The sequence below is a fragment of the Nematolebias whitei genome, chromosome 7 (assembly GCF_014905685.2).
Source record: "Nematolebias whitei isolate Nwh7 chromosome 7, NemWhi1, whole genome shotgun sequence".
NCBI lineage: Eukaryota > Metazoa > Chordata > Actinopteri > Cyprinodontiformes > Rivulidae > Nematolebias > Nematolebias whitei.
Window position 1 is genome coordinate 8,123,374 of NC_056504.1, and position 20,924 is coordinate 8,144,297.

At 40.6% G+C, this 20,924-nt stretch overlaps 1 protein-coding gene across 2 annotated transcripts in view; it reads right to left on the reverse strand.

The window, feature by feature from the left end:
• Positions 1–4,372: 4,372 nt before the first annotated feature.
• Positions 4,373–20,924, reverse strand: part of LOC119411689 (plexin-A1) — a 198,504-nt gene continuing 181,952 nt past the window's right edge. For both annotated transcript variants that reach the window (XM_037678600.1, XM_037678599.1), the window contains exons 21-31: positions 20,068–20,324; positions 16,343–16,409; positions 13,121–13,267; positions 12,703–12,862; positions 11,921–12,024; positions 11,259–11,355; positions 8,407–8,594; positions 6,904–7,073; positions 6,515–6,727; positions 6,285–6,435; positions 4,373–4,854 (exon numbers count right to left, since the gene is read on the reverse strand). In XM_037678600.1, coding sequence (XP_037534528.1) covers positions 4,759–4,854; positions 6,285–6,435; positions 6,515–6,727; positions 6,904–7,073; positions 8,407–8,594; positions 11,259–11,355; positions 11,921–12,024; positions 12,703–12,862; positions 13,121–13,267; positions 16,343–16,409; positions 20,068–20,324 — 1,650 coding nt within the window. In that variant the 3' untranslated portion in view covers positions 4,373–4,758. The remainder of the gene's footprint in view (positions 4,855–6,284; positions 6,436–6,514; positions 6,728–6,903; positions 7,074–8,406; positions 8,595–11,258; positions 11,356–11,920; positions 12,025–12,702; positions 12,863–13,120; positions 13,268–16,342; positions 16,410–20,067; positions 20,325–20,924) is intronic.

A 20,924-nucleotide genomic window follows, 5' to 3' on the forward strand; every position in this document is an offset into this window, starting at 1 on the left:
AGTGTATAACAAAACATGTAATTGCAACAATTTTCTGGGAGAAATACTTGTTTTTCTGGAAAAAGTCTCAGTGGTACCAACATTTTCAGTCATAACTGTAGCACTTTTCATTCAATTTACCTCCTTTAAATGTTAATTTTGCACAGGAACAATAAGGTTTATTTTCTTACTAGGCTGAATGATCCTTTTTTATAACTTTTCAGTAAGTTTAATGAATAAAACGCAGAAGTCACAGATACAAAAAGCACCTTCTGTACAAAGTTCTCTGTATCAGAATGGATATTCGTCTGAATATATATACTTCATTTACACCAATCATAAACACACAATGAAACAAAGTGAGATTTTTTATAAACACTTTGCCAAACAGTTTTTTTTCTAACTGTCTTTGGGAGTCTCTGTACGGACTTGACGTAGCAGCTTATCTTGTGCACTCCTATTTGTTCCCTAGAAACTCAAACAACGGAAACCCTTTAAATTTTTAAGTACCTAATCTAATTTATCTAAAATGTGTCACCATTAAACTTCAGCTAGGTGCTGAAAAATGTACTAGTAAAGAAAAACACAACAACTGAATGAAAAACAAGTTACAACAGTTTTGGGATAAACGTGTGCCAGGTTCAGAATGTCAACAGTATAATGTCCCAACATGGGAGTTTTTCTTTTACTCCCGATTGTCATCTGGACAGATGTTTATGAACAAAGAAACAATATCCAGTAGTCATGACCTAAAACTTTATATTAGCTTGGAACTGTGACGGTCACATTTACATTATACAGCTGCACAAATGTCAAGATGTGTGAACAATTCTCACTGTGAAATTTTGACTTGCGTCATTACTACTTACCCTCAAGTCTTTTGTTGTGATGTTTAATGGTAGAACGTTGTGTAAAACGTCACTTACAAACAGGACATTCCCCTCTGACACCTCCAGCAGCTGGTCTCCTCAGCTCCTACATGTTTACAGACAGTTGTTAAAAGATCATGTTATACACAACATGGCTCCTTTAAGAAATTGGAAGAAGAGTTGACTCAAAACCGGGCAGCACGGTGGATCAGTTGGTAGAGCCGTTGCCTCTCAGTGAGAAGTTGCTGGATCAAATCCCGACTGGGGGCCATTCAGAGTGGAGTTTGCATGTTCTCTCCGTGCATGCGTGGGCTTCCCCCCACAGACCAAAAACATGCATGTTAGGCTGATTGGTAATTGTCTCTAGGTGTGAGTGAGAGCGTGAATGGTTCTTTATGTCCCTGTGATGGACTGGAGACCTGTTCAGGATGTCCCCCCCCCCTCACACTGTGACTGTTGGATATGGGCACCAGTGACCCAAAAAGGAAGAAGTGGGTAAAGATAATGGATGGATTCAAATCTGTATTAGTTTTTCTAAATAAATAAATAAAAATCAAAAAGGTAAAAGTTCTTGGTTCAAACAAATGATGTTTATCATGTTCTATTGTCAATAAAATGTTGTTTATGTGTGCGTTTTGTAAATCATTGCATTCTGTTTTATTTAATTGAAACATCTGAACTTTGTTTGAATTGGGTTTGTAAATCACAATCCATGTCTTTGTGAGAGTTTCCTTGATTGGTTAAAAAAATAACTCCTAAATAAAGAAATGAAAACAAAGCATAACACGAGGAGTTGGTCCGTTTGACAGGATCACAAGTTCTGTGTTGCACCAAAGTCTGGATGATTTTTTTTTTCTTTAAACAGAACTTAATTTAAAAAACAATAATAAAAACAGACTCCAATATTTTTTTCTAGCAAAAAATGTTTAATCTCTCCTTGATGTGTGTTTATGTACAAGTAGTAAATCTGCAAAATAGGAAATAACAGAATATTTACAGAATGAATGTTAACCTGCAAACTTGTGACAGTCGCTTCAAGTCTGAAACTCTAAAAACGGAGCAGTTTTCTTGTAATAAAATTCCTGTGCCAACAATCTGAAATTCTGTTTGGTGTTTTCAAGGATCCTATGCAACTTTGATTCTGGAAAGGAACAAAAAAAAAATAATCTCCAGATAGAGAAGAAAGCAGGAAAAAGACCAGGAAGCAGTGATGTGAGGACTATCTGTGATTCAGCATTGGTTTCAAGGCAAAACTGACTTTAGAGCAAAGAACATGATTAAGTGCTAAATCCACAAAACGTGTTCGTTTGTTCTGATGTGACTGAACAGCAGAAAACCCAGTGAGCCTGCTGCTCTTAGGATGCAGCTGATGACGGCCGCTTTAAAGGACATAAATGCTTTTAAACAAAGAACATTCTTTCAGTTTAGTACCAATAAATACAAGTGATCAGCAATTATTACCGATTCAAAATGGAGGAGCTCTCTGAAAATATGCTTCGATTGTAAAGCAGGTCAATCTAAAAAGGCAAGTAAGAATGAAAATGATAAAGGAGGATGGCGTCTGAGGCGGTTTCATCAACCAGGATATATAGAAAAAGTTTGACACTTAAAACCGATCATGTAAATAAAATGATCTGAGAATTAAGGAGGTGTTTAAAAACAGAAGTGAGGCGATATCCAACATAGTGATCTGAAAAAATAAATCATTATTGCATGGTCGGGTAGAGTCAAAACTGTCGAGTCTGAACAGGTTTCCAGTTGATATGCCTGCAGCCATGTCTCAGACATGTGCGGTAAACAGAGATGATCTGAACAGCATGTACAGCACTGAATGACAGCCCTAATGTTTGAATAAAAAACAAGATACAGGAGTTAAAGCAGCAAGTCACAGTTCCACCACCACGACACAGACGCTCATCTGATCTGATAAAAACTATTTCATTCTGATGCCTCCCATCAGAAAATAAGAAAACCTCGAGTTCGGTCAAGTACTTCAAAATTCAGGCAAGCTGAAGGGAACATTGTCTTCCATGTACCGTAAAATGTACAATTTACACGTTTGTGAATGGGGGGGAGGAGCTAAAACGAACTAGAAAAATTACAAATAATAAAAGTGAACAACAGCTTTTGTTCATTACGAAAAAAAAATCTACAATTTACAAATGAAACAACAAAAACATACAGACCAGTTTGGTTTTCGGCAAAGCAAAGCAAATAAATTGTTTCTCAGCACCAGGGCACAAAGCATGATGTCAAGACTTGAACAAAGAGAAACAAAGAAATCCTCTTAAGAGAGCAGTAATAGAAAAAAGCTTGGGCCAGACATGGCTAGTTTTAAAACAAAGAGCTGCAGGCCGAGAGGAGGATTACTCAGAGCTGCAGAAGCTAATGAACAGAGGCGTCTCGTCTCCGTCTCCCTGTAACCTCTGTGTGGATGGAAAGCTAAAACCTACGTCTCACATTTATAGGTCAGAGGTGGAAGGAAAACACTCGACATCTCTTTTCCTGCCTCTTTATTTGGGTATTGACATTGAGACAATGTTAACAAACTGGAGGCTGGAAACAGCTGCTCTCACTTTCTTTTTCTTCAAATGGGCAGAATGCAGGAAGCAAAAACGATCCTGCAAGACTTGTTTTTTTTTGTTGCAAATCAATAACTACAAAAGATGCTTAACAGAAAAGCATGGCCTGTGGATATCTAATGGTTAGATATGAGGCAATGGGGAAAATATATATATATCAGGTAGTGCAATGTAGCTACTTCATTGTTCAGTCTCCACATCCTGATCCAGTCAGCTGGAGCTTCTTGAGGAGAAAAAGCAGCAGCCAGTGAGTCAGAAACTAACAGGTCAATGATAAAGCAACAATTGTGTTATATTTGGCTGGAAGAAACCAACAGATTGCACCGATTGCCTCAACCAGCAGCATCGTGACGTCATCACGAGCCGCCCCGCTCACCGCCGCGCTCAGCAAGGATCACATGACGCCGCTTGAACAAGTCTTTTCAGTCACTAGGCATGTTCATATTAAAAAAAATAAAAATCGGACAGTAGCACATTCCATATAACAAAAAGTCTTTGCACTAAACAACATTCAAAGAAAACATGGCACAGTACAGATTTTTTATTTTTTCGTTCTTTTTCTGCCTTCTTTTCTTTTTGTACTCGACACAACAAATCTTGCTTTGTTGCGTTATTTTTATTGTTTGTTGGTTTAAATGAATTAGAAAACAACAGAAATGTTTTCCCCCCTAATCTTTCGTTAAAAACTTTGCTGCATTTATATATAATATCTATATAGTCTCGCTTTGTAACATTTCTGTAAATTGTGCAAATTCAGCAGTAATACAAGTGGCGAGAGATCAGAGTGGGCAGTTGATTACATTTATACAAAAAAAGTTTAAAAGTGTGACAACTATTGGAGTCACATGACCTACAGAGCCACTCTCCATTGGCTCATGACAGCTTGGTCCATTCTGCTGATGATGCCATATATGGAGTTCCTTTCTGAGCTTCCATTGATTCTTTCCTGACCGCCGTCGTCATCATCAGCGTCATATTGACAAAACTTTAAAAAACCAAAATCAAACCACAAACACCAACGTCCACGATAATTAAATGCTGCTGATCGACTTGTTCTCCATGTATGCGTGTGTGAAGGCGTCCTCTGTCTCAGTCTCTCACACAGACATGAGCCCACACACGGCACGGGGCTGCAGACAAACACAAACATACACATGTAAGCGTACACAGGCCCGCCCATCTCTGCCGAACCCTCCTCGCACACGTTTACTGCTTCGGTCCATTTGCAGCTTGTGTTGTTGTCGTCTGAGTGAGAGGAGCGAGGAGAGAGAGCAACAGATGGAGAGGAGAAGTGAGGAGGAGGAGGAGGAGGAGGAGGTGGATGGTCCTCAGCTGGTCAGGGCCATTGTGTCAATGACCTGCTCTAACTTGCTCCTCAGTCTCTGTCTCCTCGACTGCTCGTCCCGCTCCAAAGCTGACAGGATCTGAAAATAGAAAGGGGGAGGTGTTAGCTGATGCTCGTAAAGGATGGACACATTCTTTCTAATATGATGGAGGAGGAGGAGGAAATCTCTCCGCTTGCTTTGTGATTCACATAAACTGTGCTCACATTCCATCTGAAAACTCGATCAGTTCTAATGATTGACACTCATTATGTTTTCTGTTTGATAGAAACAGTGAAAAAGATGTCCAAACTCATCAAAGTTACGCACAAAAATAAAATGTAACAGACGTACAGTTCATGTTAAAAAGAACTCCACACTTAGTATCATGCCCGACAAAGAAAACGACCACACTTCTGTAAATATCGACTGTTTACAGTTTGTTTACAAACAACTGTGAATCAAGTCTTCATCATGTCTACACATGATCGACTTCAAGTAGGTTTTATTGTCATTCACATCACATGTGGTACATGAGGTGGAAGGAAACTGGGTACACAGGGTCCCAGTCACACCCAATAATAGCAAAAATATAAAGTGTAAAAAGAAACAGTAAATAAGGATCTAAGAAATACATTAACATATACACTAAACACCAATAGTGCAAAACAAAACGCCGAGCAGCAGCACGAACATGAATCTGTGTGAGCAGATGAGTGCGAATGAACACAGCAGCATGAACTTATCAGCAGCAGGAGATCAGCAGCAAATATCACCAATCAAAGTGGCATTACAGTGATTTTACAGTGATCACTTTAGTAAAAAAAAATAATCACAGAATTAGAATTTACGGCTAACTCACTAAAAACTCACTGCCCTGCACAAGGTGAGGTCAGTGAACAAGGCCAGGCTGATTCTGGCAAATCCTGATCATCCACTCCATGGTGAGTTCAGGTTGCTTCCACCTGGACGCAGGTATCTGCAGCCCAGTTGTAGAACGAACAGACCGAAAAACTCATTCATCCCCGTAGTGATCAGGCTTTTTAACAAACAGTGATGATTTCATGCTTTGTTATTTTAATGTCTCTACATCTTGTCTAGTATGGATGTTTTGTGTGACTACCGACTGTGAAACAAATTGCCTCTTGCGGATAATAAAGATTATTGAACTTGAATAGTAAAACGCACTAAATTAAAGCAGTTTGCATTGTGAAATAAAGGTATTACTGATAGATTTGGCATAGAAATAAAAAAAGTAGTAATGTTGTTTACATAAGTCAACATGTCTTCCTTATAAAGATCTGAAGACAGAGTCAAGTGTGAAGCTACAACTTGTAGCAAACTACTGATGGCAGAAGGTTGAAAGGAAAGAAGATTAAAGTCAGATCTGTGAGGACACAGAGCTACATTCTCTGCTCCAAGTATTCCAGAGCACAAATGTAAGGTGTTATATATTCAACAAATCTTTTCTCTAGTTCTTAAAGTATGCAGTCACTCCTATGTAAGCCAAGCATCAACCCCTCACATCTGACCTCATCCTTGTACTTGACGATGTAGGAGTAAATCTCGTGTAGAGCCGACATGCTGTTGAACTGGTTGGCGTGAAGGCGGGACTGCTCTGCGAGGTAGGCACTCATGTCCTGGTCACTGATGGCGGGCATCCTGGAGATGTCAGCATAGTACCTGCACAAACACAAGATAACATTTCAAAATGTCAATAGAGAAAAGGAACGTTCCAAACCAACGCTGGGCGCTGACCCACCTTTCTACCCAGTTCTTGTAGTTTGGGATGTCTTTAGCGTACAGCAGCTTGTTAGAAGGGGAGTCCTTCCCCAGTTTGTGCTCTGACGTTGAACACGAGTCCATGAAAGTCTGAGCCACCACAGACAAGCAGGCGTCTGTGATGCTGTTCTTGTGGATGTCAAAGACAAACTGTGGGTTCTTAATCACATTTACCCAGAACCTCAGTGGAAGACTACAAAGATGGAGAGAAAACAAAAAAGCAATGAAGGAAGGAGAGGCAGGGTTAGAGGAACCAGACAGATCTGAAAACCACTGCAAAGAAATCTGCATTTTTTTTTGTGCTGCTGCTCAAAAAAAAATCACACAAACGTCTCCTCTGATGCTTCTTAACAGCAACCCCGAACTCACCAGTTGCTCTTCCAGGTGTGCCGGACATCTGAGTCTGTTATCGAGTGTTTATCTGCCTGTTCGTCCAAGAAGTCAAACATGTACTTGATGGCGAGCGGCAGGGCGCTGCCCCGGTGAGCTGTGCTGAAGATGGTTTCAAACAAGTCGTCCACAAACTTCTGCAGCGTACCCTGAACACAAAGACCAAGCAGTGTGTTACCGACACAAGACGTCTTCCTGTTTGGTGGAGCACGGCTGGCAGGTTTGGAGGGATCCTGTCAGTATTTTGTAAATGGGAACATGATGATGGAGAAAAGGTTTAACCTGCAGTGATACAGCAGCACTGAATGTGCACACATTCCCTCCTCAGCTGCTCATGGTCTGACTGTAGGCGACAGCTGTCAGCAGGATGACAGTGCCTCACCTTCACTACTTCACTTTCCTCAGTTTGTGATGATGAAGAGCCTTCAGTCTTCTTGGGCTCAATGGGAGTTCAGCCTAAGGCTGTTCTGCCATGTTTTTTCACACAACTCTGAAGAGTCAGAACTCTCACAAACTCATCTGAAGTTAAAATGCTTCAATAATTCCCACGAGCACACTCCATCTTCAAGCAACCAGGCCACCATTTTACAAAACTTTACTCAAACCAGTCAGAAACAGAAGTAGTTTTGTACTCGTGCCTGTTAACAAATCAGCATCCTAAACTCACAGAGCTGTGGGGGATGTAATAAGTAGGAGCAAGCTGCAGAGTTTCTCCCTGTTGTTTTCCTCTGGCTTGCATGTTAATCATTTCCCAGCTGAGGCAGAGGTGATGCAGCTAGCCGTGCACTTTCCTACCTGGAGCTGAAACAATAAAAATCTTCAGCTAATGAGTCAAACATCAGAGCAGGGAGGAGGACGAAGAGCGGATGTTTTTGGTGCTCGCAAATGAAAGTAAAAACCTGGCTGCGCTGAAAATTATTAGGACAAATGATGTGTTTGTGTGAGTAAGAGCACCAATGTTTCCAGTTGTAAATGAGCCAATGCTATTTGTTTTTCATTTGTGTGTAATGAAGTATGGGAAAAGTAAATCTCCAGGTCAATGTACACTTTAAAGATTTTATTTTTCATTTATTTTTGTGTGCACTAAAGTGATGAGAGCTGTCACACTCTGATTCATGGTGGTTGCTTGAGTCAGGTTTAAAAACTGATTATCATCTGAAGAAAGACGACGCATAAGAACCAGAGCCGTTTCCACAGTGAGGTCTGCAGGACAGAACTGTGAGGAATGAGTCTAAAAGCTCAGAGGCTGCCAACAGAGGGCCCAGTAACACCAACCTAACAACTCAATAGTCAAAGGTCAACCTTCTAATTAAGACTGTGCATATGTGTTTCTTTGTGGAAAAGGTTAAAAAAAATGTTAATGAGCCTCGAGACCACCACCAAACAAAGGTCAACAGATACTGCAGGTTTAAATGGACTACATGACAATGATTTGGTGGAGGTGTGCAGAAGGGCGGAGGGGTGGGATTAGTTTCTCCATACCTTTGTGGCCAGCAGTCTGGTCAGGTAGATCTCAGAGACCATCTTACTCCCCCTGTCTCCCTCCCTCTGGTCAGAGTGGTCGTGGTTTTTGACCAGATGCCATAGCTTGGTGCCGCTCTCAAGATCAGGGGTGATCATGGGAGTTCGGGAGCGCAGGCTGTCTGGACTGCTGGCCTTCAGCATGCTCTCTGTCAACAGTTAAAAGAATCAAGTGAAAGGCTCATCAGTAAAACAATGACGAAACATGAAGTTGTCATAGTACTTAGGAGTTTTTATTATTATTATGTAAGCATTCAAAAATAAGAAGTAAGTCCTAGGTCACTTTAAGAAACCCCTGGCAGAGAAGATACTTATAAGATATCTACAGGTGCTGGTCATAAAATTAGAATATAATGAAAAAGTTTATTTATGTCAGTAATTCCATTCAAAAAGTGAAACTTGTATATTCATTCATTACACACAGACCGATATATTTCAAACGTTTATTTATTTTAATGTTGATGATTATAACTGACAACTAATGAAAACCCCAAATTCAATATCTCAGAAAATTAGAATATTACTTAAGATCAATAAAAAATATATTTTTAGAAATGTTAACCAACTGAAAAGTATGAACATGAAAAGTATGAGCATGTTCAGCATCAATACTTAGTTGATGCTCCTTTTGCCTGGATTACTGCAGCAATGCAGCGTGGCGTGGAGTCGATCAGTCTGTGGCACTGCTCAGGTGTTCTGAGAGCCCAGGTTGCTCTGATAGTGGCCTTCAGCTCTTCTGAATTGTTGTAGTGTATCGCATCTTCCTCTTCACAATACTCCATAGATTTTCTATGGGGTTAAGGTCAGGCGAGTTTGCTGGCCAATTAAGAACAGGGATACCATGGTCCTTAAACCAGGTACTGGTAGCTTTGGCACTGTGTGCAGGTGCCGAGTCCTGTTGGAAAATGAAATCTGCATCTCCATAAAGTTGGTCAGCAGCAGGAAGCATGAAGTGCTCTAAAACTTCCTGGTAGATGGCTACGTTGACCTTGGACCTCAAAACACAGTGGACCAACACCAGCAGATGACATGGCACCCCAAACCATAACTGACTGTGGAAACTTGACACTGGACCTCAAGCAACGTGGATTCTGTGCCTCTCCTCTCTTCCTCCAGAATCTGGGACCTTGATTTCCAAAGGAAATGCAAAATTTACTTTTATCAGAGAACATAACTTTGGACCACTCAGCAGCAGTCCAGTCCTTTTTGTCTTTAGCCCAGGTGAGACGCATCTGATGCTGTCTCTTGTTCAAAAGTGGCTTGACACAAGGAATGCGACAGCTGAAACCCATGTCTTGCATAGTTCTATGCGTGGTGGTTCTTGAAGCACTGACTTGAGCTGCAGCCCACTTTTTGTGAATCTCCCCCACATTTTGGAATGGGTTTTGTTTCACAATCCTCTCCACGGTGCCTATTGCTTGTACACTTTTTTCTACCACATCTTATCCTTCCCTTCGCCTCTCTATTAATGTGCTTGGACACAGAACTCTGTGAACAGCCAGCCTCTTCAGCAATGACCTTTCGTGTCTTTCCCTCCTTGTGCAAGGTGTCAGTGGTTGTCTTATGGACAACTGTCAAGTCAGCAGTCTTCCCCATGATTGTGTAGCCTACAGAACTAGACTGAGAGAACATTTAATGGCTTTTGCAAGTGTTTTGAGTTAATTAGCTGATTACAGTGTGGCACCAGGTGTCTTCAATATTGAGTCTTTTCACAATATTCTAATTTTCTGAGATATTGAATTTGGGGTTTTCATTAGTTGTCAGTTATAATCATCAGCATAAAAAAATTAATAAAAAATTGAAATATATCAATCTGTGTGTAATGAATATAATATACAAGTTTCACTTTTTGAATGGAATTACTGAAATAAATCAACTTTTTCATGATATTCTAATTTTATGACCAGCACCTGTAATTGCAGATTGGAAGTACCCTACATATTCATGACACTCTGTTGTTAATAACGTTAAATGCTGTCAAACTTTATGAAAACAGAATCAAGTTTCAGAGGCAGAAAACAGACATAACTCGACCCTGCTGCAGAGAGTAAAACCTCTGTGAAGTTAAAAGCTTTTAGAAAGATGACAGTCATGTCACTCTTTCACTCCAAAATAAAATTGTCTGTCACTCTCACCTGCCCCACCTCCCTCGCTTTGTTGGACAATGATCTCATATGTGTGACAGCTAGCATTATGCTTTCGGTTTGAATGCTTGTCACCTGGGTGACAAAGCAGGAAAAGATTGAGAGGTTCAAAATGTCAGGAGAGAAACCGGATCGGAGAATGTGATAAAAGCGTGTACAAGTATTTATTTCTATGCTGCTGCAGCAGCACCGAGAGGCAGTTTCTGAAGACCAGAGATCCACTCTGAGGTAGGACAGGGAACAAGAAAGAAAAGTGATCGAGACAAAGTTAGCTCACTTCAGAAGTAGAAGTAAAACTGTGACTAAAAGTACCAGTGCCCGGATCTGACAGAAACGGAGGACTTTTGTGTCAAAATGCATTTCTAGAACTTACGTGTGAGAACAGCAAGCTGTTTATATTGTAACGTTTGAAATTATTAAGAATGTTTACGAGAAAACACAGGAAATGATTTAAAACTGTAGAAACGATGAAGACCAGACAAGAAGCAGCTCAAAAGCATCATAGTGAAAAACAAAAAATGACCACCATACCCAAAATAAATTAAAATATTAAAAAATTCCCCTCTTAATAAAAAAAGCTTTTGCACAGTGTGAAACAGGCACATGTGTACATATACAACATACAGACGTACACACACACATAACACACACACACACCTTCTCTCGTACCGTATCTGCTGAGGGACTTGGTGAACGTGGACGAGTTGGAGATGTTGTAGGCTGAGTTTTGTTTAGGCACCAAGGCGATCACTGAACCATCCGTCACCTGAAGCAGGATCAGCAAGTTGCAATTATCACAGCACTAAAGGTTAACAAGCATAAAGCTCTACATTGATCGTCAAGACACGAACATTTCTAACTTGATTCAGATACTTAAGAAGGAAAGGATTCATGCAGTTGGTATATTTTTTGGTTTTGCAGGAGATGAAAACAGGAAATAACGAACACACGTTAAGTCAAAAGTCAAATTTATTTATAAAGCACATTGAAAACAGCAGCCGTCACCAAAGTGCCTCACAATAAAAATTAAATTACGGTAAATATCAGAAATTACTCTTAAATTAAAAATAAAATAAATTTACAATAAAATTTTGATCTAGTTATTATTATTGCAAAAGTGTGAATAAAACAATATTACATTTTAGCATCAAATATAGTCTAAGTAATATATTTTCCAACCGCTACATTTTATCTATAGCCAAACAGACATTGTTTATAAATCCTCATGAACACTTTAAAGAATTTGTCAGCCCCTTGAATATGTGCTCATGTGTTGTTGCAACGACCCATAATGCACTGCTACACGTTTAGTAGATTATAGCGGCTGGTACCTGGTAATGAGCTAGAGTGTTGAGTCTCTTCCAGTCGTTATCAATCTTAGTGGTGACGTCCTCGTCCTGAAGGATGATCCGGGCCATCCTGCCCTGCCGCCATTCTGTCACAAACACATTTATTCAATCACACTTAAGAGTAAGTTGGCTTGAGGATTACAGAAAGATCCTGATGCAGTTCTCTTTTCTGAACCATAATCTCCACCCAGGAACCATAAATGAGGTTGCTGGGGCTTGTACAGAATGTACAGAGCATGGCTAGAGAACTGGATAAAATTTGGAAAGAAAAATAGAATAAAAACATTGTTAGGGAATTTTTGGTGAAAGTTTACAGATGTTTTTGAGAATGTTAACTCTGCCCATGAGCCACATGTTTGAGTTAGCAGAGAGAGCTGGATGAGGAGCTGGGTGCAACTGGTACTCCAAGGACGCCTGTGAACTTGGCTGAACTGATAAGAGTGATAAGAGTATAAAAACAAGCTTCAGGCACAGCTCGTGGCAGATTCTCGTGACTGGTCTTCGTGTGTACTTCCTGTGTATCCCATCCTGAAAATCTGTCCTGACAAGTAAAATACCAGTTAAAAATCTCCTGCTGTCGAGTGTGGCTCCTTTGGTGTAAGTAAGACAAAGCAAGAATATTTTTCTCCAGCAAACATTTTGCAAACGCCTTGAAATCTTTCTCGTCTTGGTGCAAAAATCACCTTGCTTGTCTTGAGGACACTTCCAGTTTAAGAGAAGCAGTCTGCAGCAGTAACCCCCTCCAACACACAAACACTTCTTACCCAGATCCATATCTGAGGCCTTTGGTCTCTGGGAGTATGGTGTCCCTTTATACACAGCATCCAGCAGCTTCTCCTTCACCTGTGTCACTGTGTCACAGTTCAGGCTTTTCACCGTCACCTCTGAAGCGTTTTCATTCTCTGGGTTCACACAGTGCAGCGTCTGCACAAACACAGGGGACACATTTGACCCAGGAGGCAGGGGCTTATAACATTGGTGATTTTCTTTATCAGCAAATACTTCAAGCAAGATGGTGGGACTCAAAATCAAGCAAAGATCAACAATTACAGCAAACAAAGCAGCTAGTTTAGAAGAATGAACCCTGTTCTGAAGAAGTCAAACTTTCTAAGAGCAGCGAGCGTATTAAACCTGTGACGTGTTTCACTGAGTTGAACTTTACATGTATGCAAGGGCACTGACCAAAGTCTTGTAGTCGATTTGTTGTCTGATGAGTTTATCTTCACTGAGGGAGTAACGGGCTTCTCCTGTGATTGCATCTATTGGCCCCTTTTCCATTTGCTGCTTCATGGCACAGTACAGCATGAAGAGAGGCTCACCAGCACATTCCTGGGATAAATAAAACAAAAACAAAGTGGAAAAATGAGAAGGTAGAAGAGCAACGTAGGAGAGGACAATGGAGAGGAAGACAGAGCCATGTTACTAAAAGGTCAGGTTCAGGTCTCTCTTGTAAATGAGTCCTCGAGGCTCAATGGGATTAACCTGTCTAAATAAAGGTTGAATGAACTAAAAAGCAAAATACAAACGCTACGTCACAAAAACAACCCTTACAAAAATAAAAATACATAAAGCAAAAAGTGTGACATTTTGCCGAGTGACTAATTATTAATTACACTTCTCGAGCAGAAGCAGAGGAGTTCAGGACAAGAGCACAGCCTGTGCTCACAAACGGCACACAACAGATAGAAGAACACAAAACTCACACACAACCTCTCCCCAGAGGTTCTCCTTCAAGAGGAACAAAAACACCATTTAAAAAAACTCTGTGTGTGTGTTGTGTGTGTAGCAATGAGTGAGGAGGAGAGAAATCAGGGAAAGTCCGTGTAAGAGTGAGTGGCAATTGATGGAGGAGTTAATAGAAGGTTAATGACTGAGGGTGAAAAACGCTTGGAGAAGCACTTTGGAGTGTGAGACGTGTCAGCCAGGCAACAAGCTCTGGGATGCTGGGCCTCCTGTCCATCCTTCCTTCACTCTTTCTCTCATTTCCCTCATTCAGTCCCTCAGCTGACCTGCCTACTAACCACTGCCTCCTGTGGAACCTTTTGTTTGGCTTTAAAATACAATTATTTATGCAGTTCAGCAATGTGCTTTATTTAGTGTCTTTACATCAATACAATTTATCATTTATACATAACTGGTATGTATAGAGAAGAGCAAACTTTAGATTAGTGCTAAACAAGATAATGTGAAATAAATGTGTTAAAACATAAGAGTGCCTTGAGTTAAAAAAAGCATCAATGCCTGAAGAAAAGCACCTAAAGCAATGTGCTGTTAACATCAGGGGTTGTTTCATCTTCACTCAAGGGAACCTCAATTAGGCACAAACATTTAGCAATAATTTCACAAGGCAACAACTGCAGTGCACTCCGACTGCAGAACAACTTCACAGAAAACAGCATTTAGTTAATATTGGTGTGTAAAATACCCTGTGAGAGATTTGCTTCTTGTTCTAAGCTAACCTGTCATGTCGCTTGTAGACGCTCGGCTGCATGGTTGCTCGCTGACCGTTTTTAGCCTAATTAGGACCTGACCAGATGCTGTGACCAGATGCTGTGACCAGGTGCCCTGACTGGCTGAAGCACCTAGTCTCTACAAGCTGGACTACAACTGATTTCTGTATCGGGTACTGAGTAATTTATTATGAAAACCTTACGTCAGCCTAAATGGATTGACTTCATGACGTGGTAAGTGGATGAACACAGATTTTTGAAGGATCAGCTAGGTTTAGATAATTTAAGTTCACCATCACATCATCACAACAGATGGGAATAATGACTAAAACCCAACAAATAAGGACTTGACTAGTATCTAATCCAACATAATTTTCCCATCATGCTGTAGGCCTTACTTGACAACGTCACGCTTTTGTATTTACAAGTATTCATAGTCTCATGAAGAGGCTGAAATGAGCTCTTTTTAGCAGGTGATTCATTTAGTAAGTGTCTGTCAATGAGCAGCTTGGCGCCGAGGCGAAGACGCACATCACAGCTCATGGCCTGTGCCCTTCAACAACATATTACCAGGAGTCCATCATGTTGGTGAGCTGTCAGATGAACTCTGTGGGATTATGTAGCACCGCCTGCTTCCTACGGTGAAAACACAGCACACCAGCAGACACCTTTCTAGTAACAGAACAGTCTCAGCCCTTCTGTCTCCTTCAGTTGTAACGGTGTGGATGGACAGAACAGTGTATACATGAAAGAATTATATTTAATAGACACGTAAAGCTGCTGGGCTGTGGCGGTTTCTCCGTCCTTGAACAATTCTTTTTTTAAATAATATTTTTATACAATCACCTAGAATTTTATCAAAAACGACAAGGCGAAATTCTGGTGCTGAAAATGAACAAAACAACCACTCTTGCAAACAGGCAGGTAAAAAAACAGGACAGGTGAACTCAAAGAACAGGTTAATGGACGGATGTTTTCTTTCCTTTCTCCTCCATGCTCCTTTTGCCGGTAAAAGCTCCATCTCTTCTGTCCCTCTGAAACACTACTTGACCTTTCCCCATCTCTGTTCACACCTGACTGGATCTTGAAATTGTTCCAGGTCTTTCTTTTCTGTGACCCTTAAAAGCTCAGGAGAAAGCTGTGTCACCACGGCTGGATAAAAGCAAGAGTTGTTTTCTCCATCCCAATTTACATCCTGCTTGTCAAGCTTCCAATCTGCCTTTTTTCTTACCCGAAACAATTTTGCACCATTTTTTTTTAAAGCTCTGATGCTTTCGTCTTGTCTAAAGTTCATAAACACAGCTGCTGAATAAACCCCAACAGCTTCCCCAGTAACTTACTCTCATTTTTCTGAACGCAACTCTGGCTGTCCAGTCTTGCATCTGAAGCCAAGATACACATGCATGCACACCCCAAACTGGCACAAAGATGCTAACTGGGAGCCCTGGGGGCTTGGCTGGTTTGCTGTCCAGCAGACTGCTTGTCCGGATGGGGGTTTAAAGCCCCGCTGCTAACTGATTAGCTCCAGCAACATTTGAATGGAGGGAGTGCATGAGAGGAAACCAAAGTTTAAAGTCATTTAAGCTGTGCTTATTCCCTCTCATACAGAATCAGAGGAAATGACTTAAGAGAAAGTAGAAAACAGAGAAAAATGTTAAAAAAACGACGATGAGACGTTTTAAAGGGAGATGCAAACACATGAATGCATACAGAAAGAGAGGACAGGCTTGCAGTGATCACAGCAGCATTATGAGCTTCAGACTCCCTCAGTTTGGAGAATTTTCCACATAAAAGGCAGAGGTAAGGTATATATATATCCTGCTGCCTGAGCCTTATCTAATACTGCAGCTGTGACTGTGTGTGTGTTACTCAGACACGTTTCAGTTGTCAACCCCAGTCCTGCTGTTGCTTCAAAAGTTGTGTATTCACATTAGTGTCAGTGTGACAGTTTCACCTTGAGGAACTTGTAAAGCAGGAAGGTGAACCAGTTGGTGAGCATCTTCTCAGCAACAGACTCCGTCCTGTGAAAGAGGCAAAGACAACAACAAAACAGCTGATTGGCACAAAGAAACTGAGTGATGGGCAGCACATAAACTTCTGCTCAAGACACTTGCTTTTAATCACAAATCTTTGACCCGTGGGACAAAAGCTGTTGAACTCATGCACACTCATCAGCGATATCGCAGGGTGTCGTCAGTCACAAAGTTCACCTTCAAACACTTCTGAGCTCTTCTTCAAAACAAACCTCTGCGTACTTTCACCTCCTCCCAACCTTTTTTTTTATAGCTCAAACCAAACCCACTTATCTTCACTAAAACAACAGCAATCATTTTAATTTAGCAACATCTCTGGTTTATTGTAATACTACCATTTAAATGAGAGCAACCCTTTTTGCACACGCATGTCTTCAGCAAACATGTGAGCAACAATAAAACGAACAGAAAATCATGCAATTAAATGGCCTTGAAATTAACAGACTAACTTTAACACGTGAGAAAGACACTGGCAGCCCGGTAAACAGGAAGGACAATCAAACAAACTAGCAATAAAACTACTCCCTACCATTCTCATATTAGAAGCACACGCACTCCTTATTCCTAATTTTTACATAAGTTGGGGTGCACAGGTGATATTGGTTTGTCTAATTATGACACGAGCCTCAAGTTTTAGTAAACACTAACAATGACAAAAAGATAATGCCTTTAAAAAATCAATAACATTTTCTTGTCAGCTTTCTAAAGAAACTTAATTGAAAGAAAATAAATAAATAAAAACCAAACAGACAATGGGGTAATGAAACCAGTGAAGTCCTTTGGCATGTACAAGAAATGTTCCTTCTGCAGGCCTACCTATGTGCCTGTTGTATTTTATTTGATGCACACCAACTTTTTCTCACAGCTGTCTGAAAACTTTCAGATGGAAGCTGAGCCAGTGGAAAATGAAGGCACAATAAACCACTGAGGACGACAAAGCTGGACAGAACACACGTAGGGACATCTTTTGATACTGTATCATTTAGATGATCTACACTTGAACAGTTTTAAACATGCATAACAGGAAGAAGCTGGTTGTTTCTCCTGGTTACACACAACATTTAATTTTAAATATATTAGGATAAAACAGACACACATCTTAGATGTGTTTTTCAGTCTTAGGGTCATTGTTCAGTATGGGTTGGATAAAAAAGAAAATAATCAAATGCTTTGTTTATTGTCACCTTTTTTTTAAATAAACAATATGCCTCCCTTCAGAAACAGAAAAATGAAGTACAGTAGTCCCTCGTTTATCGCAGAGGATCTGTACCCTGAAGACCTGCGATAAGTGAAAAACTGCAAAGTAGGACTAGTAGTACAAGTAGTAGTTTATTTTTATTGTATACATATTAAGGCATTTTAAACCCTTCCCACACTCTGGCAATATTATAAACCATGTTTCTAAACTCTAATCGCTCTAAAAGAGCAAAGAATGTCATGATTTCAGCTCCCTGCCTCCTCTGCTCTTTGCCACCTGCGAGCGCTCTTGGCCACGCCCACTTCTCTGCACGGTGAACACCTGATCATGCATGCAGAACAGCTGATCAGCTGCAGCAGGAAGTTTATTCTGCAGTAAGGGCTGCACAAATGTGCAGCGTGTGCTAAATATTTTTAAATAATTTATTTTAAATAAAAATTTCATGCCAATTGTGCAGCTCATCCATCATTCGGCCAATTGTGTGTCATGTCCAATCTTATTTTGAAAAACAGCAATAGAGCGAGTCTGCAAAAAACGAACCGCGAAGTAGCGAGGGACTACTGTACCTTTACTAGTGAGGAGCCTTTATCGGAGAAGGCCATGCACAGCAACAAAAGAGTTATCAACTGACAAATCACTAAATACAAGAAGTGATAATGTATTGCTTTATACATCCAATATGAACTGTAAACAGTGTCCCACAGAACAAGTTATGAAGAAAACGTTGATAAACTAAAACTCAAACGCATCTCTTTTGTTCAAATTCCAAAACACTGGCTGCTTGTTTCTATTAATTGAATTAAATAACATTTAGCAATTAGAAAATTAAAAAAAAGAGTTAACCAACCACATCTTGTGCTAGTATTCTGTTCAAACACGGGTGGCGCTTTAATAAATGCCAGCACACAAATTATGACCCTTTGGGCTTTCCATAGTTCCTCTGCTGCTAAGGCTTACTGGGAACACAAAACTTTTCCACACTGCACATTTGAAACAAACAGGCAGGCCTTTAAGCTCCTGGTATGATCTGAACTAACCGTTGGTGCTTTAATTTAGTGGCTGTTAGCAAAAAGCAATTAAAAACACATGTGCCCTTCTCGAGAACAGTGTGGTGTTCAAGATTAACCTAATCTTGGTCTGATTGCATGCACTGAACCATACCACGACAGTTGGGTACACGCTACGTGCAACTTTAAACCCGTGACACAAAATAAACGCAAAAAAAGACGGTGAGGAGTCACCCAGGGGAGGACTATGAAGTATTTTTCTGTGTGAATGTCTAAAAATAAAAGGCTGTCTGTTGAGTTAAAAGATCTAAACAGAGTGAACTGTATTTAACGAGTGTTGCGCATATTACTGCCAATTCTCGAGGCTAGTGTCGTTAGCAGGGACAGTGTGTTGTAACTGCACGCCCCAAGAAGGGATTGTAAAAGACTTCACATACACTGACTGACCGAGTCATTTTTTGATTAGATTTTTAATTAAATATCTTCCCAAGGAATTGGAAGAGAGAGAGAAAGTACTTTTTTATCATTAAATTTCTAATTCCAATTTATTTGGAGACAGGCCATTTCACTAATTGTGTCTTTTCTTAACTATGTGTATCTTTCAGCAGCAGCTCATTGTGCTTCTCTTTTCTTCCTTTCTTTTTGGCTATCTGGTTTCTCACCATATTGGACATCAGTACTAGGCAACAGCTTTCCACCTCTTCTTTTTATTCATCTCCCCTTAGGTGCTTCTCCCTCATCCTTTTCCTGCAGCCTAACTTTCCCTGTAGACATTTTGCCTTCTGTTTTTGTCAATCACCACTTCCCTTCCTCCCTGGAGCTTCATCCATCTTTCTCTCACGACATTTTTCTCTTTCACCTCTCATATTTTTTATCATCCATTGCCCATTTTTCTCTTTCCCTACCAAATCCCGTCTCTCTCTATTCTTCACACCTGCTCTGCCTCTCATACTTCTTCCTCTAACCACCTTCCTCACTGTGAGTGCATGAGAGGGGATGGGGCGGCCTGTCTCACGGCAGCTCCGGTGGGAGTGCATGTGTGCTCAGGGGTGTAATCCTCTTTGACAGGGACAGGGTTGAGAAACAGAAGAGGTAAAGTCACACAGCCTGAAAAGCCAGAATCACTGTCCCCTGCCCTCATCTCCTTTATAAGAAGCTATTATCTACAATTTTCTGATGATTTGATTTTAGTTCCAGGAAAAGTCCACGTTAATAGTTTGCATGTGCATAATCAGTTTAATGGAAATAAATTGGCTGAAAATCATAAAAAATATGCTTTTTAAAGACCAAGTCTGGTCCACAGATGGAGAGATACGTCAAGAAAAAAGCAAAAATTCACATGCACATAACAAAGCATGAGCAGTTGGTTCAAGTGACAAGTTTTGTGCAGAGAACAGTTTTAGCCCCTTTCCCATCCTCTTATTTGATCAACTTTTTGTACCTCCTCAGTAAAAGCTTCGGGTGGTTCTTGCTCTCCAGGTTTTTGTCGATGAGGTCAGAAAGGAGCTGTTTGAGGACGCCTGTGGCGTACTCCATCTCTCCCTGCAGCGCGGTCATGATGAGGGAGGCCACGTTACCCCGGTCTCGCATGGAGAAGGAGCGTTGGGCTTCCAGTGTGCGAATGAAGGTCAACAAGAAATGCTTTTTGGTCAGAAGCTGGCCGAACAGCGTCAGGGACTTCTCCACATTTGCAGGGACCTGGAGGAACAGGTGACAGAGAGGACGAGGGACAGAGAAGGAATGGAGAGATGGTAGGAAAGTTCAATAAAGATTAAAACAAGTAGCAATTTGTTAAACATGATAAAATGATAGGAAGCAAGAAAATGAAGGTGGTGCAAATAAAGCAAGTTTTAAAGTGATGATGAGAAGAATGATGTGGAAAAAGAAGGAAGAGAGAAGTAACAATAAAGAAACAGAAAAAGAGGAGAGATAACAGATGAGGAAAAAAGTGGGTCAAAAAAAGCTTGTAAGTCACAGTTGTGAAATCACATAATAAATGTGTGTAAAATTGGGGCACACCAGACAAAAAGGGCTGAAAAAATAACCCTATGTTCACAAACAGATCTGCAATTTGTTCTAAGAAAGAACGTGTCAGTTCAGTCTTCTTATAAGTCTTTGAAACAAGCTTTGCACACTTTCCTTCCAGCCCACTGCTGTGTTATTATGCTTTCTCTACAATCGTCCCTCCTGTCCCCCTTTTCGCTGCTCTCTCAGAGCAACAAGCAGGCCTCCCCTTAAGAGAGCGAGAAACGCAGATTTGAGGAGAGAATTTGAGCTTTGCGCTGTAATAAGAAATTG